At 44.2% G+C, this 19,612-nt stretch overlaps 2 protein-coding genes across 2 annotated transcripts in view; one reads left to right on the top strand and one right to left on the bottom strand.

Annotated features, from left to right (window-relative positions):
• Positions 1 to 19,612, bottom strand: part of LOC106609192 (conserved oligomeric Golgi complex subunit 5) — a 100,602-nt gene that overhangs the window by 59,247 nt on the left and 21,743 nt on the right. The window lies entirely within an intron of this gene.
• LOC106609193 (G-protein coupled receptor 22) lies at positions 1,268 to 12,818 on the top strand. Its single transcript, XM_014207708.2, has 5 exons — positions 1,268 to 1,596; positions 3,628 to 4,611; positions 5,413 to 5,539; positions 7,420 to 7,566; positions 7,836 to 12,818. The coding sequence occupies exons 3-5, from the start codon at positions 5,417 to 5,419 to the stop codon at positions 8,916 to 8,918; spliced, it is 1,353 nt and encodes a 450-aa protein (XP_014063183.2). The 5' UTR covers positions 1,268 to 1,596; positions 3,628 to 4,611; positions 5,413 to 5,416; the 3' UTR covers positions 8,919 to 12,818.

Here is a 19,612-nt window from a genome sequence, read left to right on the forward strand (position 1 = left end):
AGTGGGTTGTCACTGATGTGGTCTTCCTGTCTGGGTTGGCGCCCCACCTTGGGTTGTGCCGTGGCGGAGATCTTTGTGGGCTATACTCGGCCTTGTCTCAGGATGGTAAATTGGTGGTTGAAGATATCCCTCTAGTGGTGTGGGGGCTGTTCTTTGGCAAAGCGGGTGGGGTTATATCCTACCTGTTTGGCCCTGTCCGGGGGGGATCATCGGATGGGGCCACAGTGTCTCAGCCTCCAGTATTTATGCTGCAGTAGTTTATGTGTCGGGGGGTTAGGGTTAGTCTGTTATATCTGGAGTATTTCTCCTGCCTTATCCGGTGTCCTGTGTGAATTTAAGTATGCTCTCTCTAATTCTCTCTTTCTTTCTCGCTCTCGGAGGACCTGAGCCCTAGGACCATGCCTCAGGACTACCTGGCTTGATGACTCCTTGCTGTCCCCAGTCCACCTGGCCGTGCTGCTGCTCCAGTTTCAACTGTTCTGCCTGCGGCTATGGAACCCTGACCTGTTCACCGGACGTGCTACCTGTCCCAGACCTGCTGTTTTCAACTCTCTAGAGACAGCAGGAGCAGTAGAGATACTCTCAATGATCGGCTATGAAAAGCCAACTGACATTTACTCTTGAGGTGCTGACTTGTTGCACCCTCGACAACTACTGTGATTATTATTATTTGACCATGCTGGTAATTTATGAACATTTGAACATCTTGGCCATGTTCTGTTATAATCTCCACCCGGCACAGCCAGAAGAGGACTGGCCACCCCTCATAGCCTGGTTCCTCTCTAGGTTTTGGCCTTTCTAGGGAGTTTTTCCTAGCCACCGTGCTTCTACACTTGCATTACTTGCTGTTTGGGGTTTTAGGCTGGGTTTCTGTATAGCACTGAGATATCAGCTGATGTAAGAAGGGCTATATAAATACATTTGATTTGAGACTAAATTGATTTTATTGATGTATTATATTAAGTTAAAATAAAAGTGTTCATTGTTCATTCAGTATTGTTGCAATTGTCATTATTACAAATATATATATATAAAAAAATCAATTAAAATTGGCCGATTAATTGGTATCGGCTCTTTTGGTCCTCCAATAATTGGTATCGGTATCGGCGTTGGAAAATCATAATCGGTCGACCTCTAAAAGAGAGGGGTTGATAGAGAGAGAGAATGTTGAGAGCGAAAAGGTTGATACAGAGAGAAATAGAAAGTGTTAGAGACATGCAGCCAGAGAAGAGGAGGGAGGGTGGGTGGGCGAGATGAGTAGGAAGGGCTGTTAGTGCTCTGAGACGGAGCGAGTGAGAGTGGGAGAGGGAAAGAGGGGAGAGCGCAGCACAGCCAGAGAGCAGAACATTGATCTCTCTACTCCAGCCTGGATCCTTCCACACTTCTCATTGAGACCAGTCCCGGGAAACAGACCCTGAGGACTTAACTACACCATCTTACCCGTCACACACAGCCAGAAACCGCCTCAGCAGCTTCTGGTCCTTTCCTCTATCTCTTCCTCCTTCACTCTACCTGGGAGAGAGTGTTCCACCTGGCTATCTATGCTGACAGTGCTGTGAGGTAGAGGACGGACACACGACTACTTCAGAGGACAAGGTAAACATCTATCACTGCACTGATTTCTCTATTCTCTGTTACAATTGCGCGCTTGATAATGAATGTCAGTTTGTACACTGAAGCAAATAAATGCATTTCAGATGCGTTCAAAAACGAACTCAAAATGACAACAGTAATGACTTCAGTTCTTGACAAAAGCACTCTCATTTTCTATCTCTGCTGAACTGTGAGGAACGGTTGTCAAAACGCCACCATACTGTACAGTATGTGCACACTAATCAGCAGAGTTCAAAAGAACTGGAGCAAAAAGCCTGCAGACTTCTCACTTGTATTGTACCAACAGACAAAGAACCACCAGCCGTGTGCGCTCACTGCATGTACAGTACCATAGCGTTCTAGCACAGTCTCTGCCTGTCTGCTCCACCAGCCTACAGTCACACAGTAGAGAGAACTTGACCAATACAGCACACAGTCTCATCCAAAGGGATTATATTTCCGCTCCCTCTCCTGCCTGCCCACTTACTCAACACTCTGATGCTAATGTTAAGCATCACTTATGAGCGCGGTGTCTCTGAAGCCTTGCTCTTAGCGCGGTGCAAACACACCGCTCTCATAACAGCCTGAGCCTTCCACTCATCTCACACACGTAGAGAGACACACACACACACACCAAATACACCTTCTCAGAGTGCTCTGTGAGCTGTCATGCGTGCAAGTGAATAACTGAAAGCCAGTGGCTTAACCTCTGTGTGCAGTGCCACTGTGTGAAATAACAGAAACCAAACCACATGCTCTGTGTCATACGGATCCCAAACTGTCATGTTCCGTGTCATACGGATCCTACGGATCATACAGTGTTATATGCTCTGCGTCATACACTGTCATATGTTCCGTGTCATACGGATCATACCCCGTCGTATGTTCCGTGTCATACGGATCATACCCCGTCATATGTTCCGTGTCATACCCCGTCATATGTTCCGTGTCATACGGATCATACCCCGTCATATGTTACCTTGTCATACGGATCATACCCCGTCATATGTTCCGAGTCATACCCTGTCACATGTTATCTTGTCATACGGATCATACCCCGTCATATGTTCCGTGTCATACGGATCATACCCCGTCATATGTTACCGTGTCATACGTATCATACCCCGTCGTGTGTTCCGTGTCATACGGATCATACCCCGTCATGTGTTCCGTGTCATAAGGATCATACCCCGTCGTGTGTTCCGGGTCATACCCCGTCAGTGTTCCGTGTCATATAGATCATACCCCGTCATGTGTTCCGTGTCATACGGATCATACCCCGTCATATGTTCCGTGTCATACGGATCATACACTGTCATGTTCCGTGTCATACGGATCATACCCCGTCAGGTGTTCCGTGTCATACGGATCATACCCCGTCAGGTGTTCCGTGTCATACGGATCATACTCTCATATGCTCTTTGTCATGAGTTTCTCTCTTCGCCCAGTAGCACTACCACTCTCTGGCCCTCTTGAGCTTCTGTTCACACACAGCCAAACAGCCACAGCAAGAGATGAAGACAGCGAGAGAGAGACAGAGACACAGAGAGCAAGAGAGAGAGAGCAAGAGAGCGAGCAAGTGAGCGAGATGACAGAGGGAGGGAGCCTGCACAAAGGACCAGTTCAAAGACTGAGGGCTCATTTGTCAAACAAACGCATGACAGAGACTACAGTATCAAGAACAGCAGAAGGCCTTGAATAGCCAACAGTATAATAAGTAAGACATCCACTATGAATCAAACAAGAGACAGAACACCTCTCTCTTTGTGTCTCTCCATCCCATTTTCTTGGGGGGGAGGATAATTAATTCAATACAAACCCGATTAGAGGTTATTAACAAAACACACTATAACAGACAGGCAGTTCTATCACTGGGTTAACTTAACGTACAGTAAGTAGGCTGTTACTGATACAGCTCAACAGACTGTCTGGATAATGATAATTTGGGTCTGATATGTCATGACACACTTTCTTCTCATTCATTATCCTCCTTTCATTTACGTCTCTTCCTCTCTCCATCTTTTTGTTCTCCAGGGCGACGATTGAGGGAGGAAAAATAAACAGAAGGATGATGACGTCATCCCCTGATTGGTCCCCCTCTCCTACTCTATGATAGATAGAAAGAGAGGGAGAACGCGAGAGAGCGCACCAAACGCCACATAGCTAGCGGCCCAGTGTTCTAATATATTCTCCTCTCGCCGAAGTAGCTAACGACCTTCCTCCCAGCCTGGTCTGAATTTGTATAAGGTGCCACAGCACTGAGGTGATCCTGCCTCACTCCAGTGGAATTACAAGGTGGGAGGAGACGGAAAGGCCATTGACCTTTGCTCTGCTCTCTGGAAGGTGATGAAGGGGTGTTTCTGAAGGGTGTCGGGGGGGGGGATACGTACAGAAGGAAGAGAGGAGGACAGTTAAGTATCAGCCAGGCACTGCTCTGGCTCTGTTAAGATCCAAGGAGGACTACAGATCAAATAACAAAGAACAACAAGCAGCTGCCTAAAAGAAACCATTCATTTAGTAAACCACGTGGCTGGATGCTACAATGCACATCCTCTCCCTGCCCACTGCAGACGATGAGTGAATGTGTTTCTGCATTTAATGAATCCTCAGTGCTTCTCCCTAATCGGAATACGGTGTTTTTATTGGATGTACGAGAGCACAGACCAGTCCTCTGTGATCCATCACTGTTGTTTGCAGCCTCTGGGTGAAATAAAATCGAGAAATGTTTTGAAGGTGGACTGTTTTTTCTCTCATGGTGGAGCTGAATTTGAAATAGAAAAGGAAGGATCCAAGAAATACAGTTTCAGCTTGCTCCAACTGCACTCATCGGCATAATAATCTTCCCATTATTTCGACAAAGGGCTGCACCACTTGGATTAAACGTGTGCCAAGTGGAGATTTCTTCTACTACTACATACAGAACTATGGTTGAATCTTATGATTTCCTATTGAGGCCTCAGCAAGTCAGCTCTGGCTGGTTCATGGACTCTTGAAGGGGAGACAGCACACAAGGGAGGGGTGAGTACAAAAGGACTGTCTGGTTCTGGACAGTTTCTCTGGACAGGACAAGCCTCTGGACAGATCACACGGGGAAAAAACGGTTATATCTAGACATCAAAGCAAAGCAAGGACATGAATTACTGAAATACCTAAGAACATGGACACATTGATCAAAGTAGCCGAAAAACACAACTCTAAACCTAATGTAACAAACACTGACATAAGTGAAGCACTATTAGTTCTAGTCAGCTAACAACAACTTAACACTTGATAAAGCTGTCAGCAATGAAGGAATAAAAGGGAGAGTACTCATTTAACACTCTTTCCACAAAGAGAAAAAGTTATCATGCACAGCAGAACACCATTTTTCAAAAGCACAGCGGAAAACTGCGGAAATTGGCTTTTTGATTTATAATTGACACCTTTTGAAAGATTCCATCAAGATGACATCACAAATTGAGAAAGGTTCACACATCGGCCACATTTCACACTAAATGGAATCCCAGTGAGGTAAAAATACACTCAGACAAAGTCCCAGACACAAAAACAGACAGACAGATTGACAGTTAAAAGGAACAGAAATAGCCTATTCTACACTGTTGTATGCTCGCATATGAACTAGTTTCAACTTTTTGAAGGTACAGGAGATGACAATGAGACACATAAAACCTAGATGAGGGGAAGTCAATAGTCATGTATACTATACACTGTTGTGGTGAAACACAACACCTTTATCTCCCCCATATATGTTAATGCAATCAGTCCCGGTTCTGATCTCTCTCCTTTCCCTCCTCTCCCTCTGTCACCACGTCTCTCTAGGATAATGCATACCCCTCCTGTGCTGATCTCAGAAGCCGCCATGAGCAACGTGACTGTCCTCGACACCTCGGAACCCTCTGACCTTGATATGACCCAGTCTGCCGCCCCCTACCCCGTCAGCTTCCAGGTACACGCTTACATCACTTCTACTTTTCCTTAAAACTTTGTTCCACGTCAGTTATTGTGATTAAAGCAGTTATCACAGAAAATCTATTTTCGCGATTAAAAGCAGATTGCACGATTAAAGCTTACAGTTGAAGTCAGAAGTTTACATACACCTTAGCCAAATACATTTAAACTCAGTTTTTCACAATTCCTGACATTTAATCCTAGTAAAGATTCCCTGTCTTAGGTCAGTTAGGATCACCACTATATTTTAAGAATGTGAAATGTCAGAATAATAGTTGAGAGAATTATTTGTTTCAGCTTTTATTTCTTTCATCACATTCCCAGTGGGTCAGAAGTTTACATACACTCAATTAGTATTTGGTAGCATTGCCTTTAAATTGTTTAACTTGGGTCAAACATTCCGGGTAGCCTTCCACAAGCTTCCCACAATAAGTTGGGTGAATTTTGGCCCATTCCTTCTGACAGAGCTGGTGTAACTGAGTCAGGTTTGTAGGCCTCCTTGCTCGCACACACTTTTTCAGTTCTGCCCACATATTTTCTATGGGATTGAGGTCAGGGCTTTGTGATGGCCACCCCAATACCTTGACTTTGTTGTCCGTAAGCCATTTTGCCACAACTTTGGAAGTATGCTTGGGGTCATTGTTCATTTGGAAGACCCATTTGCGACCAAGCTTTAACTTCCTGACTGATGTCTTGAGATGTTGCTTCAATATATCCACATCATTTTCCTCCCTCATGATGCCATCTATTTTGTGAAGTGTTCCAGTCCCTCCTGCAGCAAAGTACCCCCACAACATGATGCCGCCACCCCCGTGCTTCACGGTTGGGATGGTGTTCTTCGGCTTGCAAGCCTTCCCCTTTTTCCTCCAAACATAACGATGGTCATTATGGCCAAACAGTTCTATTTTTGTTTCATCAGACCAGAGGACATTTCTCCAAAAAGTACAATCTTTGTCACCATGTGCAGTTGCAAACCGTAGTCTGGCTTTTTTATGGCGGTTTTGGAGCAGTGGCTTCTTCCTTACTGAGCGGCCTTTCAGGTTATGTCGATATAGGACTTGTTTTACTGTGGATATAGATACTTTTGTACCCCTTTCCTCCAGCATCTTCACAAGGTCCTTTGCTGTTGTTCTGGGATTAAGTTGCACTTTTCGCACCAAAGTAAGTTCATCTCTAGGAGACAGAACACTTCTCCTTCCTGAACGGTATGACAGCTGCGTGGTCCCATGGTGTTATACTTGCGTAATATTGTTTGTACAGATGAACGTGGTACCTTCAGGTGTTTGGAAATTGCTCCCAAGGATGAACCAGACTTGTGGAGGTCTACAATTTTTTTTCTGAGGTCTTGGCCTATTTCTTTGGATTTTCCCATGATGTCAAGCAAAGAGGCACTGAGTTTGAAGGTAAGCCTTGAAATACATCCACAGGTACACCTCCAATTGACTCAAATGATGTCAATAAGCCTATCAGAAGCTTCTAAAGCCATGACATCATTTTCTGGAATTTTCCAAGCTGTTTAAAGGCACAGTCAACTTAGTGTATGTAAACTTCTGACCCACTGGAATTGTGATACACTTAATTATAAGTGAAATAATCTGTCTGTAAACAATTGTTGGAAAAATGACTTGTGTCATTCACAAAGTCGATGTCCTAACCAACTTGCCAAAACTATAGTTTGTTAACAAGAAATTTGTGGAGTGGTTGAAAAACGAGTTTTAATGACTCCAACCTAAGTGTATGTAAACTTCCGACTTCAACTGTATATCGCAATGAAAGCAGTTATCACAATGAAATTGGTTATCACGATACAAGCAGATATTACAATACTATTATTGTGATAGCATTTAGTTTTACGATAATGATACTATTATCCTCCAGGTGTCGCTGACAGGGTTCCTGCTGCTGGAGATTGTGCTGGGCTTAAGCAGTAACCTGACAGTGCTGGTCCTCTACTGCATGAAGCAGAACCTCATCACCTCCGTGTCCAACATCGTCACCATGAATCTGCACGTCCTAGACGTACTAGTGAGTGTCAGTATTTGATGTTTCCATTAGGCACAGGCCTCGGATCAGTGAAAATACAAACTTTAACCATTGGGAGGGAGAACACAAAACTGACCTTACACCAATGTGTGGGGAAAATTCCAGTGAGTGTCTAGGATGAGATGATTGCAGTGCAATTGGTCTGTTACAAATCTCAAGATTCTTCAGGAAGCAGGCCACTATATCTGCTGTAGGAGAAGACAAATTTAACTAATAATAATCGTAATCTTTATTTATCTCTCTGGTTCCAGGTGTGTGTGTCTTGCATCCCTCTGACTGCCGTGGTAATACTCCTCCCCCTAGAGGCTGATACAGCGCTGGTCTGCTGCTTCCACGAGGCCTGTGTCTCCTTCGCTAGCGTAGCCACTGCCTCGAACGTGCTAGCCATCACTGTCGACCGCTACGACATCTCAGTGCGTCCAGCCAACCGCATGCTAACCATGGGCCGCGTTGTGGCTCTGCTGGGCTTAATTTGGGCTATGTCCTTTTTCAGTTTCCTGGTCCCCTTCATGGAGGTGGGCTTCTTCAGTGATTTTGGCTCAGAGTTCGTCAACCAGACTGCAGTTGCCTCTGTGGTCCATACTAATGAGTACTACACAGAGCTGGGGCTGTACTACCACCTCTTGGCTCAGATCCCCATCTTCTTCTTCACGGCCGTAGTCATGCTGGTGACCTACTACAAGATACTCCAGGCACTGAACATCCGCATCGGGACGCGCTTCCAACACAACCAGCCCAAGAAGAAGCCCCGCAAGAAGAAGACCATCTCCTTGACTACCGCAACGCAGGTGGAATCTACAGATGCGTCCCAGGGCAGCGGGGCAGTCCGAGGGGGCGGAAACCCACCTGCGGTCCTGTCCATGCGGACCTCCGTCTCCGTCCTCATGGCTCTGCGCAGGGCCGTTAAACGCCACCGGGAACGGCGGGAGAGGCAGAAACGCGTCTTCAGGATGTCCCTACTCATCATCTCCACCTTCCTGCTCTGCTGGACGCCCATCACAGTCCTCAACACGGTCATCCTCAGCGCAGGGCCCTCAGACTTCACGGTCAAGTTGAGGTTGGGTTTCCTAGTCATGGCCTACGGGACGACCATCTTCCACCCGCTGCTCTATGCCTTCACCAGGCAGAAGTTCCAAAAGGTGTTGAAGAGCAAGATGAAGAGGGTGGTGTCCGTGGTGGAGGCTGAGCCCACGCCCAACAATGTGGTCATTCACAACACCTGGATCGACCCCAAGAGGAACAACAAGAAAGTCACCTTCGAGGAGACGGAGGTCAGGCAGAAGTGTCTATCTTCCCAGGATCCGGAATCAAACAACATCGTCTGTCATCCATGATAAGGCTATAGGGCATCGTGAAGATTGGCGCGGCTTGGGGGCAGTTGTTAAGTCGAAAGACATACCTCTCAACAGAGGTGGCAGAGTGGGATAACTTGGAATAAGCTATGTCCATCTTCAGAGAAAGTGAAATAAAGAGATAATTTCTGAGAAGCCATTGAATATCTGCATGGCTAGAGGGAGTTGGTAGACATGAGTCTGAGCCAAGGTCAAGATAGAAAAGCTTCGGTTCAGAAGATGCAGAATAAGACAATGTGGATTATGAGGACGTGAAATAAGAATAAAATGGAATAAGCAACGGACACATACAGGGTGACAAAACATTATCAGGAACCAAGTCATTTAAAAAAGGGAAACCACTTATCCAAAGCAGTAATGTAAATGAAAGTGTTTTACCTGTACAGTTACCCTAAAGGGGATAATTTATTACTATTTATTGTAAGAGGTTGATGTGGTGTCAAGGACAATTTAAACAAAGTACTGTACCTACTGCATGGTGTTGTTATAGCCCGTAACATAATTATTGTGTATAGTCATGTACAGTGTATAGAATAAATATATGTTTACAACACAAAGGGAAGATTCACCCATTTTGAATGTTATATCGTATAGTGCATCTCTGAGCTATGAGCAATGATGCAAAATGTGTCATACCGGCTGTATTTCTGCCTGCTTGAATAGCCTTTTATCTCAGATACACATGAAAACAAATGACCCCTGGAATCGATAGAACATAGCTCAGAGATAGACAAATATGATATAACATTTAAAATAGGTGACTTTTTCCTTAAGCACTAAGTATTTGTCCTTTTATAATAAATAATGTGAAAAAAGTTTAGAGGCCATTCTGTTGGGTATTCTGGTTAAAGGGTCTTCTGTCACATATTCCCCAGTTTATTACGCTTTTGTAAACTTGGCCACTAAGGCACAGATGACATCAAGTCAGTGTTGCGCCACAAATATTTACAGGTGAAATTCCACTTACCCCTTTCCTGTCCTCTGAGAGTCTCTTTCCATGTGCCTGTTATATGTGTGATTTAGTGTAAGATGGAGGGATAGAAACAGAGGCAAGCAGCACTTTACAACCTAAGCGAGAGGCTGCAATCTGAAAACTAATCACAGCATTACTAAGACATGACCTTATGATTTCAACACATAATCAGCGCCTGTAGTCTAACTATCCTGAGATGACTCCAGCTCCTCTACCGGCCGTAAAGCAGCTGTTATGCTACTTCTCTTGTTATCTAGCCACAGGCCGGGGTGAAGAGAACAACATGGCTGCCAAAACTGGAGCCTGCTTCCTTTCATAATCACACAGAGGCCAACTGGCAAATCATTCTGTATTTTCTGGTTGGAGTTGGAGGACACAGAGTGAGCGAGTGACTGAGGACTCGGATCTACTGCAGTCCATAGCGCTTAGCAAGGCTGGGGCAAGTGGGAGGAGAATTGTGAAGTGGTCTGGTCACGGGCTTATGTGGTGTTGATACAACACTCGCCACAACACTTGCCCTTGCCGAGCTCCCCTTTCTCCCACTTGATGCCTTGTGATTACCAAGGCTAGCACTGCTAGCTAGATCATAAAGGCTGACTGTGGCAGGCGATGCATCACAATCACTCTCCCTCCCCGCCGCCATCATGACACGGCAAGGTCAAGGTGGTTTTCCCTATTCTGTGTCAGAGATGCGGTCACCGACACACACACACACACACACACAGACACACAGACACACACACACAGACACACAGCACTGTACCTAGCAATCTGTGCAGCTGAGAGAGGGCATCTAGATGCTAGGAAGGGGAGGGGATGTGAGCGAGGGGAGAAATGTCTGGACACTTAAAGAATGACTCATATTCTGTAATGCCATTCAAGGCTAAACACATTTTGTCTAAACTGCCATTCAAGATGTCCTTGCAATGTTTGTATTGGGCAAGTGTGTGTAAAATGTACATCCCTCTCATATCTCTCGGCCGATGAGATAATAGGGTACATTTCCTTTGAGAAATTATTTTTTGAGAAGGGGATGTAAACAACTTGACCTACAGTGTGTGGGGTGTGGTCATATGAAATATCAGTTGAGGCACTATGTGAGGTCAGGAAGAGAACGGCGTAAAAAAAAAAAAAGAAAAGGTTTGGAACAGATTGGCTGGGCGTCATACAGCCACTCTGTAGAGGTCATAGGTATGGTATGCAGCCAAGCTTTCTGTTTTAGAACCCTCATCGAATGGCCCTCTGAGTCTCCTAAAAATCACTCCCTCTCCATGAGCATTTTAAGAGCTGGGGTACTTGGCTGGCTGTTTGCCAGCAAGCAGCACTAAAGGCAGGTTGGCGAAGTTGATTGAAGATCCATCTAACTGTTCACTACAGGTTGGCTCGCTCCTCAAGTGCCATTACCAAATGAAGGCAAGAACCACTTGTCTATATGAAGTAGATGAGTAATGCATAGACAAACCAACACTGTACCACAATCTTCACAACTTGACTGATTTTCTATGCCTACATGGAGGATGTGCACACTGCACAGGTTCACAAAGGTTAGATTCCAGGCTACATTTCATGGGTCGAAAACATCAAGCCTATTCTTTATATAGGCCTCGGCTATCGGTCTACATGAGTAGAGTGCCGAGGAGGATACATTGAACCGCTCTCCTCTCTGAAGTAGCAGAGTAATCTCGTCTGTCTAAGCGATCAGTCTCACAGAACTCTGAGTCATCAGACCGGAGAGGAGCAGAATTCTGTTCTAGAATGAGATGAAGAAAGATGAGCCTAGACAGAGATGTCAAAACCACCAAATGTTCTTCAGGAAATATAGACCTATCAGCATTGCCAGCTGGGGAGCCAAATGGAACTTACTGATAAGATTGGAACAGTTGGTTCAACTTCTCATGAATACTTCCTCGGTGTTTGGTGACATCATCTTAATCCTGCATGTCATCCCGGGCGCTACCTGGAAAACTACTCAGAGTAGGCCCATCTGACTGAAATATCCGCCTCTGGTCCACACCATTTCCCACCCTCTTAGCTCACTTACTGCACACCAGGCCCCCCTCTCTCTCTTCCATTCTCTCTATCCATCTCTCACTCTCTCTCTCCTTACCTTTCCATCTATACAGTATCTCTCTCCTCTGTTCCCTCTAACAACACTCAGCCCAGGGTCGCACGTGGCCGATAAGAGGAGTGCTTTTGATTCCGGAGGCCCTGCGTGTTCTAGTGTTCTGGAGTGTTCTGTGTGCCAGGGTTGTTATGTAAAAGGTTGTTGTGCATTTGTTATGTATGACCAAAAAAGGTCTAGCTCATATGAGGGGAGGTGTTTTGTGGTGCTGGGCCTCTCAATGGCTTAGCCAACTGCCACCTATACTTTGCCAATAAATTGAACACAATGAATTGCCTTTCCATTCCCATCCTTGTCCCACATCTTACTTCAATCTTCCCTCTCTTCTCGGTCTCCTTCCTTTCCTCCACTCCCATGTGAGTAGCCTGTATGACTGACAGTCAGGACCATTGTGTCATTATAGCTGGTCTCTGGGGCTGGCTGCTGTGATTGACTGACATTCAGTACCATTGGGTCATTATAGCTGGTCACTGAGGCCGGCTGCTGTGACTGACGGTTAGCACTGACTGACACTTCATCCGCTCTGACTGACAGCCAGGGCTGTGGTCCCACAGCAGCGGAAACCAATAAAGCCGAGATATGAGAGGAAGACGACATAGACACAAGTGGATTAAAATATGCCAAAGATATTGAGTCAAATGAGACATTGCAATACCACCAAGTTATTGCTCGATAACATCATATGCTGTCACATTGAAAATACAATGAAGAAAAATATAAACACAACATGTAAAGTGTTGGCCCCATGTTTCATGTGCTGAAATAAAAGATCCCTGAAATGTTCCATACGCACAAAAAGCTTTTCTCTCAAATTTTGTGCACACATTTGTTTACATCCCTGTTGGTGAGCATTTCTCCTTTGCTAAGATAATCCATCCACCTGACAGGTGTGGCATATCAAGAAGCTGACTAAACAGCATGATCACTACACATGTGCACCTTGTGCTGGGGACAATAAAAGGCCACTCTAAAATGGTCAGTTTTGTCACACAACACAATGCTACAGATGTCTTAAGTTTTGAGGGAGCGTGCAATAGGCATGCTGACAGCAGGAATGTCCACCAGAGCTGTTGCCAGAGAATGTAATGTTAATTTCTCTACCATAAGCCACCTCAAACTTTGTTTTTAGAATTTGGCAGTACGTCCAACCGGCCTCACTAACGCAGACTACATGTATAACGTCGCGTGGGCCAGCAGTTTGCTGATGTCAACGTTGTGAACAGAGTGCCCCATGGTGGCGGTGGGGTTATGGTAAAGGCAGGCATAAGCTACGGACAACAAACACAACTGCATTTTATCGATGGCAATTTGAATGCACAGAGATACCTTGACAAAAACCTTGAGGTCCATTCATCTGCCACCATCACCTAATGCTTCAGCATGATAATGCACAGCCAAATGTCGCAAGGATCTGTACACAATTCCTTGAAGCTAAAAATGTCCCAGTTCTTCCATGGCCTGCATACTCACCAGACATGTCACCCATTGAGCTTGTTTGGGATGCTCTGGATCGACATGTACGACAGAGTGTCCAGTTCCTGCCAATATCCAGCAACGTCACACAGCCGTTGTAGAGGAGTGAGACAACATTCCACAGGCCACAATCAACAGCCTGATCAACTCGAAGCGAAGGAGATGTGTCGCACTGCATGAGGCAAATGGTGGTCACACCAGATACTGACTGGTTGTCTGATCCACACCCTTACTTAAAAAAAAAAAAAAAAAAGGTATCTGTGACTAATAGATGCATATCTGTATTCCCAGTCGTGAAATCCATAGACTTGGCGCTAATTCATTTATTTCAATTTATTGATTTCCTGCCTTATAGGATCTGTAACTCAGTCAAATCTTTGAAATTGTTGCATGTTGCATTTACATTTTTGTTCAGTATAGTTTGTTTTCTATTATAAGTAGCAGATTCACGTAGCAGATATCGAACGTTGTAGTAAATTTGATCTAAGCCAAAGCCAATCCTACAACAGACGGCTACGCTACACAGTCCAACATCAGTGCAAATAAAGGGAATAGGGATGTGGCTTTTGATTCCCTCCTCAACAACAGCAGGCTGCTCTCTCTCTGTGTCCCCTCCACCCTGCCACTGCATCCACTTCAATCACTTTATTACATTCGGCAGGTGGCTCTCCCCCCAGTCACCCCCCTCCTGCAGCCATCCATCCATCCCTTGTTTACTCACTCTTGTTCTTTCTCCATCCCCCATCTGATCCCTTCTCCCTCTTCTTCTCCTCCTATTCAGTCTCCCTCTCCTCCCTCTCTACTACCTGTTCAGTGTTCTCATCCCTGCCCAATGCTACAGGCTGACAGAAGAAAGCACTCCAAATCACATTAGGCTGGCTGTGCTGTGTGATTGTATTAGGCCAGAAGCAGTATCAGGCCTGTAATTCAGGCCTATTATAATGTCCTGGCAGTTGAAGAAAGGGGGCTGAGAGTGGATTGAAGACCGACCGGCCGGTGCGGAAAATTACTGGCTGGAGATTGATTTCTGGCTCCGTTGAAAAGCTTGCTAAAAACAGGGAAAACAACCAGGGATGTGTCTTGAGAGTCAAGAAAGAGGGAGAGGAGGAGGTTGAGAGGAGGAGAGACCGCATGATGCCAACGAGAGAACAGTGACTCAATCAGCTTTCGTCTACCATTCAGGCAGCAGTTCGAGCCGAGGTGGCCATTCGTTGTGCTTTGCCAGCCTCATTGTAACTACAGTAGATCATTGGCTAGTTCAACAGGTAGGCCTAAAGTTAGCCTCTCACCCTTAAACAATTGTATAGTTGTAACCAGATTGGACAGGATTGGTCCTGAAACTCTACACAATAACAATTTCTGGTTGGGTGGTTGAGTTGGGAAATTCCCACCAACATGATCACGTGAAACCCCACATGAAGTGAACTCAACACTGAACACACTCATATCACCTCTACGGGACCAGAAGTCACAACTGAGTCAACAACCAAACTAATCTTATTTAGTGTGATAGAGAGAACTGTGTATTGTACTGTGAGAGAGAAGTTTGACAACATGACTCCAATGTGGTGGAGAGTGTGTGTGTGTGTGTGTGTGTGTGTGTGTGTGTGTGTGTGTGTGTGTTAGGGCTGGCACAATTACCGTATAATCGACGGTTATGGATGAAGACCGTCATGAAAAGAAAAAAACCTGTAATAACCGTAAAAATAACTACAAATCATTTGGAACGAACAGCTGACTGAAGACAGGACAGCCGTGCATTCGTAACATGACAAAACTTTGTTGCTCCTTGCTGAAAAAAGCAACGTGTTGTAGCAAACGAGGCAACACCCCTGACAATGCAGCAGTAGCACCTCTAACCTTGGCAATTTGACTGGTAAACTCACGGGTACACTCGCAATGGCTGCCTGTTATTGTGACGCCATCATTTCCACGGTAATGTAGAATGCTAATGCAAATGATGTTAACTGATGTGGTTCATACAATGGAATGTATATTTTGTGTGTCAATTGAGTCAACAAAAAACAAAACAAAAATCACAACACATATTGATGGTTAGACTTCTTGCTTTTGCTTCCTGCTTCGCTCCTAAGGGTACACTCGCAATGTTGTTGTTTTGTTGTTGCTGTCATTTAGCAGACACTCTTATCCAGAATGACTTACAGTTGTGAGCGCATACTTTTTCATATTTTTTTCTCTCCTCATTTTGGTCCCCCCGTCGTAATCAAACTCACAATCCTGGCGTTTCAAGCGCCATTCTCTATCAACTGAGTCCCCTGGGATCCTGTGGGCAGCCAATCCACCTATTATGCCATCATTGATTTGAATGGGGATGCCTGTTTTATTCATTCTATTTCTATGGCAGCACATGCAGTCATGGGCATAATGTATTTTTTATTTCTTTTTGCTATTCAAACAGTTTTACAGAGACCGCGGTCATTTGGCAGACCAATTACCGTCATCCAAAATTCCATGACCGTCACAGCCCTAGTGTGTGTGTGTGTGTGTGTGTGTGTGTGTGTGTTACTAGCTTTTATAAAAGCCACATGATCCACATGCATGGAGAAACAGGAGTAGAACTAATAAATATGTACAATGTAATTTCTGAAAAGGACATTGATTTTCTCTACCAGCTCTCTTTCCCTGCATTGGTTAAATGCAATGAGACTCTTTCTGAGAAATTCACTGGAATCCCTGTCAGGGTGCTGCAGTATAATGAAAACTACTGTTAATGTTAAAAGTCCCTCCAACCACAGCATAAAAATACATTTGCATAGTACTTTGCTCTGCACTTGGCAGACAGAGTACTAGATTCAGCGTTGAGTCACCAGCACAGAGTGTAGAAAACAGGGACCGAATGCATCATTGTTCTCTGTTAGCCTACTTGGCTTGCGTTTGGTACAATCTGTGAGGAATGATAATGGCGGTTACGTTCCAAATGGCACCCTATTCCCTATGTAGTGCACTACTTTTGACCAGGGCCCATAGGGAGCCTACCATACACAATCTCTTATCCATACATTGAATGGTAAATTGCATCCCTGAATGACTTTATAGCTCACTAGCTAAATGTAGAATATTGAGCACAAGCACAACAACTCCAAGCTTTCGAAAACCCTTCTTCTCCGTATGTAAGGTTTTCAGCCATTACATTCGTCCACATTTGGCTCCGTGTAAACTACAATTCTGACCGTGTGTTTTAACGTTTAGGAACTTGAATAACAATCGCTTTCGCAACGGTTTCCGAAACGTATGCTAATATACCCCTTATCTTTCATGTCAGTGAGAAAGAATCTTTCAAATAATAAAAGATACACTTCCTGTAGCAGTTTTGCACAGATCCATACACTGTGTGCCTCCAGTTGACCAACTACACTTCCTCGCCAGTTAGCTTACACAAATTCAGAGCATGCTAGACAGCTAATTTGCACAGATGGCGACCTGTCTTCTGTGAACAAGCGCTGTAACATGGAGATATGGCCGTGCGGAAACACTAACCCTAAACCCAATAAAAAGGTGTGTATTCATTTGCTTTTTGAAAATGACTTCTTGCTGACATGAAAGATGCGTTCCTTGTTTCCAAAACAGTACCACAAGTGATGTATATTTAAGCAATAAGGCCCAAGGGGGTGTGGTATATGACCAATATATCACGGCTAAGGGCTTTCTTTTGCACGATGCAACACAGAGTGCCTTATTGCTATTATAAACTGGTTACCAACTTAATTAGAACAGTAAAAAGAAATGCTTGTCATACCCATGGTATACGGACTGATATACCACGGCTGTCAGCCAAATCAGCATTCAGGCCTTGAACCACCCAGTTTATAATAATGTTTAGAGTAAGCGTTGGGGCTCTTAACAAAACTCCCCCGGTCAGAAGATACTATCGTCAATAGGCGCTAAAGTAGTTAGCGTCTATGAATGGGGTAATCAACCACATGAATACCTGAAACAGGGCTCCAGACTGCAACCATTTAGTCACATTTTGCGATGTTGGCTGTGCGAGTAAGATTTTTATTAACTGGTCGCATCGGTGCGACGTTCTACATTGTCACTCAAAAGCGTCATATTTTTAGGATGCTAAAACCACGGTTTGGTCAAACAGTAAAGTGCATTATCCTCATGATTCCTGTAATGAAAGTGACTGCCTGCCCTTGTGACTGTTTCGCTGGGGCCTGCTGCTGTGTCCAGTGAGACCCTCCTTTCCCAGGGGAAGAAAAGACTCCAGGAGAAAAATAAAGAAAATCAGATTGTATAACATTTTAAAATCAAATTGCGGGGAAAACACAGCTATCTTGTTGTCACAGATAAAGAGAGAAGGGTAATATATTTACAGAATATTGCCTGGCCTATAGGTCAGGTATTAATCAAGTGCTGTGCATTGCTTAGCCAACACTGCACTCCAAAAATACCTTAAAGTAAATACCAGGACATCCGCACTGTGGGAAAATATAATCTTGTTCCTGTGCTGCAGAAATTAAATATATTAAAAATATTTATCAAACTATTAATTCTATCCTCCTGATTCCTGCTTATAAGCAAAAATTAAAGCAGAAAGCACCAGTGACTAGATGAATAAAAAAGTGGTCAGATGAAGCAGATACTAAGCTACAGTACTGTTTTGCTAGCACAGACTGGAATATGCTCTGGGATACCTGTAATTGCATTAAGGAGTACACCACATCAGTCATTGGCTTCATCAATAAGTGCATCGATGACGTCGTCCCCACAGTGACCATACGTACATACCCCAACCAGAAGACTAACCCGGAAGTTTATCCTGTTTGGGCTCGGGGGCAGTATTGAGAATTTTGGAAAAAATATGTGCCCATTTTTAACTGCCTCCTACACCAACTCAGAAGCTAGAATATGCATATTATTGTTCAGGTTTGGATAGAAAACACCCTAAAGTTTCTAAAACTGTTTGAATGGTGTCTGTGAGTATAACAGAACTCCTATGGCAGGCAAAAATGGCAGGACCATTGAATGAGGCGCGTGCACGATTCGCCCCCGCGGAGAAATTTCATTCGGCTGTTTAGCTTATTGCAGATTCCCGGTCGGAATATTATCGCTTTTCTACGAGATAAATGGCATAAAAATTGGTTTTAAACAGCGGTTGACATGCTTCGAAGTAAGGTAATGGAATATTTAGACATTTTTTGTCACGCCATGCGCCATGCGCACGACCGTTATTTACCATTCGTATAGTGTCTAGAACGCACGAACAAAACAGAGGATATTTGGATATAACGATGGATTATTTGGGACCAAACCTACATTTGTTATTGAAGTAGAAGTCCTGGGAGTGCATTCTGACGAAGAACAGGAAAGGTAAGAACATTTTTCTTATAGGAAATAGGATTTTGGTGAAGGCTAATCTTGCCGGGTGTCTAAATAGCTAGCCGTGATGGCTGGGCTATGTACTTAGAATATTGCAAAATGTGCTTCATCCGAAAAGCTATTTTAAAATCGGACATATCGAGTGCATAGAGGAGTAATGTATCTATAATTCTTAAAATAATTGTTATGCTTTTTGTGAACGTTTATCGTGAGTAATTTAGCAAACTGTTAGTAAATTCCCCGGAAGTTTGCGGGGGGTATGCTTTTTCTGAACGTCACATGCTAATGTAAAAAGCTGTTTTTTGATATAAATATGAACTTGATTGAACAGACATGCATGTATTGTATAACATAATGTCCTAGGTGTGTCATCTGATGAAGATCATAAAAGGTTAGTGCTGCATTTAGCTGTGGTTTGGGTTTTTGTGACATTATATGCTAGCTTGAAAAATGGGTGTCTGATTATTTCTGGCTGGGCACTCTCCTGACATAATCTAATGTTTTGCTTTCGTTGTAAAGCCTTTTTGAAATCGGACAGTGTGGTTAGATTAAGGAGAGTCTTGTCTTTAAATAGCTGTAAAATAGTCATATGTTTGAGAAATTGAAGTAATAGTATTTCAAACGATTCAAAAATCGCGCCACTGAATTCAGGTGGCTGTTACGTAGGTGGGACGAATTCGTCCCGCCTTGCCCATAGAGGTTATAAGAAATCCCGCTATGCCCTCCGAAGAACCTTCAAACAGGCAAAGCGTCAATAGAGAACTA

Source organism: Salmo salar, chromosome ssa07, assembly GCF_905237065.1.
Source record: "Salmo salar chromosome ssa07, Ssal_v3.1, whole genome shotgun sequence".
Lineage (NCBI taxonomy): Eukaryota > Metazoa > Chordata > Actinopteri > Salmoniformes > Salmonidae > Salmo > Salmo salar.

Coding starts and splice junctions, on each gene's coding strand:
- LOC106609193 (XM_014207708.2), top strand. CDS start 5,417: ATGCATACCCCTCCTGTGCTGATCTCAGAAGCCGCCATGAGCAACGTG. Junction 5,540..7,419: donor CCTACCCCGTCAGCTTCCAG/GTACACGCTTAC, acceptor ATTATCCTCCAG/GTGTCGCTGACAGGGTTCCT. Junction 7,567..7,835: donor TGCACGTCCTAGACGTACTA/GTGAGTGTCAGT, acceptor CTCTGGTTCCAG/GTGTGTGTGTCTTGCATCCC.